The 6000-nt window shown below is 34.1% G+C and overlaps 1 protein-coding gene across 1 annotated transcript; it reads left to right on the top strand.

Annotated features, from left to right (window-relative positions):
- The first annotated feature begins 2498 nt into the window (after positions 1-2498).
- LOC120151331 (eukaryotic translation initiation factor 2 subunit alpha homolog) lies at positions 2499-5074 on the top strand. The gene is made up of 3 exons (XM_039163833.1): positions 2499-2753; positions 3951-4077; positions 4983-5074. The coding sequence occupies exons 1-3, from the start codon at positions 2499-2501 to the stop codon at positions 5072-5074; spliced, it is 474 nt and encodes a 157-aa protein (XP_039019764.1).
- The last annotated feature ends 926 nt before the right edge of the window (positions 5075-6000 follow it).

The following is a 6000-nucleotide window of genomic DNA, read 5'->3' as shown; positions in this document are numbered from 1 at the left end:
GTTATAGTTCTTATATATTTTGTATCAACGTATTTACAAGTTTAATGAATACCTTATTTTCATGTGCTTTCCTCTGTTCTTTGTATTCTTTACTATCATTCCTTGACTGTGTGATGTAAGGTTCCTTTTCAGCATCACTCATTGAATTCCATTTGGACCTCACATCTTTTGTCACCTAATATTAAACATAAACGTTTCTTAATCAATACATTAACACTAAATACTACTCAATGTCAATTTCATTTTACACACCGAACCGCTCTGTGTGCCATCTTCCTTCATCCTTTTGCATTCGGCCATACTGTCAACATTTAAAATTTGTAATCAATTTAAAGTTTATCAATACTTTAATCCAATTACCATTTCAACAATAATAACAAAAAGGAATTGATACTTACTAGAAGTACATATATCCACCCTTTGGTTGCTTTCGAGTCTCGGCCTCAATTTCAAAGTCATCTGCGCCACCAACAATTTTCCAACCCATTGACTCCATTTTTCCTTCATATATCAGTTTACGCAAATCAAATTATTTTGTTACATACACTTTATTCAATATACAAATATAAATAACTACTCTTATGGTAAAACGGTTTTCTTCAAAAGAATTTGAATGGCCACTACAAAATGTGTCGGCACATTTATACAACCTATAATATCATTTTCTACCTATAATATTTAATAAAAGTATCGACATTTATATTTTACCTTCAATATCACTTTCTACCTGCAATCGGTCCCAAATGCTTCTTTACTCCAAAACCCCAAACAACACATAAAAACTGTATTCGCGATTACTGTAATAATAAAAAACTAGGGTTTCGACAACATACTTTTCGATTCGACTACATCAACAAACAAACAAACATCGCTTTAGAAACGCCTTCTGAAATGCATCAACAATTACGCTTCGATTTCAAAAACTCGTCCGTTCTATCGATTTTCAGATGATATTTAGATATGGCCTTTATATTTTCATCGGATATGTTATTTATATTTAATCGATACAAATACAAAAGTGTCGATACTTTTATGTCAGGTGTCGATACTTTCGAAAGGATAATTACCTATTTCTTTGAAAGTGTCGATAATTTATTATACGTACTTACGAAAGTATCGACACTTTCAATATATCCGGTATCGTTTTACCGGTTTTATCATTTTTATATCGGTTTTATCATATTTTTACCTGTTATATCATTGTGGATCGATATATTTTTTTTAAAGTATCGACACATTATAGGCACTAAAACTGCTTCTCTTTTAAATTCACAAAGTGTCGATCCTTATATAAAGTATCGACACTTTCAATATATCCGGTAACGTTTTACCGGTTTTATCATTTTGATACCGGTTTTATCATATTTTTACCTGGTATATCGTTTTGGATCGATACATTTTTTAAAAGTATCGACACTTTATAGGATTTAAAACTGCTTCTCTTTTAAATTCACGAAGTGTCGATCCTTATATTAAAGTACCGACACTTTAAATGTATCCGGTAGCGCTTTACCGGTTTTATCATTTCAATACCGGTTTTGTCATAGTTTTACCTGTTATATCGTTTTGGATCGACACATTTTTAATTTGGATCAACACGAACCGACAAGTTAAGTTTGCCGGTTGCACAATTTTTTAATATTTCTTCATGACTTAGACCTACTACATTATTATTAGTCTACATTTCCGGTAGCGCTAAACCGAATTTATTAAATATCTTTTAATGTATCTGGTAACACCGTATATTAACCGTATATTAACCCGCCTTTCCTGAGACAATCCCTGATGTTTGAAATGCCAAAAGTCACGAACGTTTTTTTTTAATCACACAAATCACATGCCATTTTCCATGCACTAGTTTTCTATATTCCACCACAACACCCTAAACTTTTCGCTAAATTTAGCATACGATCAACAAGTCCAACCTCAGGACCTCACCGACTAAAATCAATGATAGATTTAAAAATTTAAAAGTAAAATTTAAAATTTTAATATTATTTAAAATTTTTAATATATATATATTTCTTTTAATCTTCTTAATACATTAAACTAAATATAACAACTTCTCTAAAATGATAAATATATATTTATTCTTCTTGGAGGTTATATATATGAAACTCAATTTTTTCCGATTAATTATCTATTTTATTGATTAGGTCTATGCTATAACTTGAATTTTCTTCAATTAATTAATTATTTTATTGATTGTACAACTCTGCTATCTTCGATCCTAAAACCACTCGCAAACTCTATGTCACACCCCAATTGGTAGGATTAGTTTTTTTTAGTTGAATATGAGGTTTAGAGGACTCTAGAATTCACGTGAATTCTGTCCATTGTTTAGTGATGTGAATTTGTTTATTATTATTATTTTATAATATGGAAAATAGAGACCACAAGTGGGGAGAGTTATTCTTTATTTTATGATTTCAGCAGAATAATGGTGGTGGTTTCATTAAAGTAAGAAGCTCATCTCAAAGCTCATTGCTTGAGCGAAAATGACGAACATGTATGAAGCAAAGTATCCGGAGGTGGATATGGCGATGATGATACAAGTGAAGAACATCGCCGACATGGGCGTCTACGTTTTGCTCCTTGAATACAACAACATCGAAGGCATGATCTTGTTCTCGGAGCTCTCCCGTCGTCGGATTCTTAGTGTCAACAGTCTAATCAAGTTCGGCCAAACCGAGCTAGTGATTGTCCTCCACGTCGATAAAGAAAAGGGTTACATCGATTTGAGTAAAAGAAGGGTTAGCGAGGAAGATTGGATATCCTCGAGCTCTATAATGAATGGAATAAAACTGAACACCAAAATACCCTTATGGTCTATACTAAGTAAATGTCTTAGATTAATTAAGGAATCCAAATAAGCATAGGTGTTGGACTACCTTTAGAAGTTATGGAATAACTTAAGTGAACCGATCAACCGTAATGATATGTCAGTACCTGAACGACATATGTATCAGTTGAATGTGTGTTCGTCTTCTCAAGTGTGGTTCGATGATAGTTTTGAAAGTACTCAGCTCAGCTCAACTCTAGATCGCATTCAATACTAAGAATTGGACGTTTGTTCGACAAATCAACCACGAAGACCAAATTGAATGGAACGGAAGTACAACATGCATCTAAAATTCAGGAACGTTTGAATTACTCTGTAAAATCCCGAAGTAACTGGAATGGACTTGAATGCTAAATGAACTAAGTAACCTCCAGGACTAAGGATTAAGTAAGTGATTTGGATGAGTCTGAAAACGTAAGTGAACATACATGATGTAATGTTCTTATGGATCTTGAACTACAAATCAAGCACGTCAGCATTTCATGATATAGTGAAAGCGTGAACATGAAATAAAGACATTGGAAGATTTATTCAGTGATGATTCCGAAGATTATATATGGACTAGAATTTGTGGTATTAGAGTGTAAATACCCTGTAGGGACAATGAATTGACCAGTGGATAAGCATTAATTCTGGGAGATATTCATCTGAAGTTGTTTGATAATGAAATCAATCGACATAGACTGTAAATGTCATAAATCTTCATTTCTTTCTTATCAACTCAAGTCTCATTCTGAATAATTGATAATTTTGTCAGTTATTGAACTCTTCCAATAATAATTCTAAATTTTGATATTCTATCGGTATACTGAAGATCCATATTTCTCTGCCTGCTAAGATTATCCAATACCTCTGAATAATATCTGTAAACTCTGGTGTGTTCCCTAATCACATGAATATTTTATATGATTTATGATTTGAATTCTGTTATGATACCTGACATGGATTCTGATATGATACTTGACCTGGACTATGATTTGATTTTTGATATATCTATTTACGGACGGAACATGTTTTATTGGGGGTATAGTTGGAGGAAGAATACTTCCAGGTTCCTCGGCTTTGTGCTGAGAGCCTTACTGTTCGTGACGGGGAATAATACTTGCAGGTTCCTCGACTTTGTGCTGAGAGCCTTACTATTCGTGACAGGGTTGAATACTTGCAGGTTCCTCGGCTTTGTGCTGAGAGCCTTATTGTTCGTGACGGGGTTGATTACTTGAAGGTTCCTTGGCTTTGTGCTCAGGGCTTTACTGTTCGTGACGGGGTTGTATGGTTTTGGAGAACCTACATATTTTGTTCGTGACGGATGGGGAAATTACTATGGTTTTTGAATAAAAAAATATGTTTTAAAAGATCGATATCTTTTCACTGGTTTTGAGGGAACACACTAGATAACCTATTCTGATCTCCTGAACTTAGTCATCCGAAATATTTCTCTGAAATGAAAGCTCATTGTCCGTTACCCTGAAATATCTGTAGGATCTTCGCTCAGCATAAAGATCTGTAAATGTCTGAACCGATAAGGAAATATATGTTTATTTGTATCTGCATGTTCTTCAGCATCATTTGGTAGTTCTGTATTACTGAGCTTTCCAAAGCTCACTCTATTACTCACCATTGCAGGTTAAAAGGATTAAACCAGTGCATCTATCGACATCAGTAAAGGAATTATTCCGGCTTTGTTTGCAGAATATGGTAAATGTAATTAGGGGGCATGTAATTATATTTTGTTTTATATACGAGTCTGAAAATCTATTTTATTTCTGAATACTGATAAATGATTTTATAAGTTTACGTTTTGATAAAAAAAAATTAAATTTTCCGCTATTTTTACAGTGGGTCGCTGCGGTGGCCCAAATATGACACTCCAGATCGAATCGGGTTACCCGTATCGGTCTGAGGGGGTTACACTCTACGTTTGTTGTTCTTTTCACCATTTTAATCGTTTTATCTTATGCTCCGCTTGGTTTGGCTCAATGTGAAGAATGGTCCAAGACTGGATATATGGCATGACAAGGAGCAATCCATGAAACTAAAAATCGTTGCCTTTATTTCGATCCTACTCCCTAGCATGATTGGTGTGAGTTTGCCATTCACATATGTTTAGTAATATCATGAGCACATTGAAACCTTTTTGAAGGTTTGCCAGTTGAGTATAAGCCATTTCTACCAGTGATAACTGCTAGCCGGAAACCCTTTACTATTGATGGTGTGGTTGCAGTTTTGGTTTGATCCCAGGACACAACAAATAAGGTTTAATCAGTTGAATGACTTATCTATGAGTGCTATTAATGTAGCACAAATTACAACAGGAAGTACTCAAGACAATTCAGGGTAACCAAGTTGGGCACTTAATCTAGAGGCAGCGGCGGAGGTGTCCACCCTAAAATTCGAATTTCTTTATGTTAGTTGTTATATAACTAATTTTTCGAGTCACAATCAATCGGTAACAGTGGAGGGCGTGTTTAAGTTTACATGGCTACTGCAAATAACAGTATCTACTATCTAGTCTTGTTGCTTTTGCAGAAGTATACTGGGGAAGTAGTATGGTATAGATGACAGTCTATCTGTCTCAGGGCACTGCTTGTATGTTGGATGTATACGGTCTTGTCTTTTGGTGTTTGAAGAAGCAGAAATTAATTTTCGGCTCAACCACTGAAGCATAATACCGTAGTATTAAAGATGTTGTGAAAGAAGTCAAGGCATGCACTCTATGCTTGGACACATCCAGGAGCTGTGCAAAAGAAGATGGAATGTAAAATTGTAGCATACCCCCAAGGACGAGCAACAAAATAGCCGACTGGTTAGCAAAGGAAGCAACTCAGTTGCGAATCTATTCCACTTTAGAGTTATTTACTATTAATTTGAAATATATGTGAATAGAAATTTTTAAATATTTATTATTTAAATTAAGATTATTTGTGTGGATACATATCCTTGTATCTAAATTTGATCTGAATTATAAAATAGAGAATATATCTAATTTTAGGATTCACATCTTATTAACTAGAATTTTAACATATTTCATACAGAGTTCAAGCATTGAAGAGATAGAAGGATAATGAAACATCAGATAGTTAGAATGGTATCGCCAATGCCTCACTTTCACATTCATAACAATAGTAATAGACGAAAGGTTCTCCCTAGAGAAGCTTCTA

This window comes from Hibiscus syriacus, unplaced genomic scaffold (genome assembly GCF_006381635.1).
Source record: "Hibiscus syriacus cultivar Baekdansim isolate YM2019G1 unplaced genomic scaffold, ASM638163v2 tig00111053_pilon, whole genome shotgun sequence".
Lineage (NCBI taxonomy): Eukaryota > Viridiplantae > Streptophyta > Magnoliopsida > Malvales > Malvaceae > Hibiscus > Hibiscus syriacus.
This window is presented reverse-complemented; position numbering and strand designations above follow the sequence as displayed.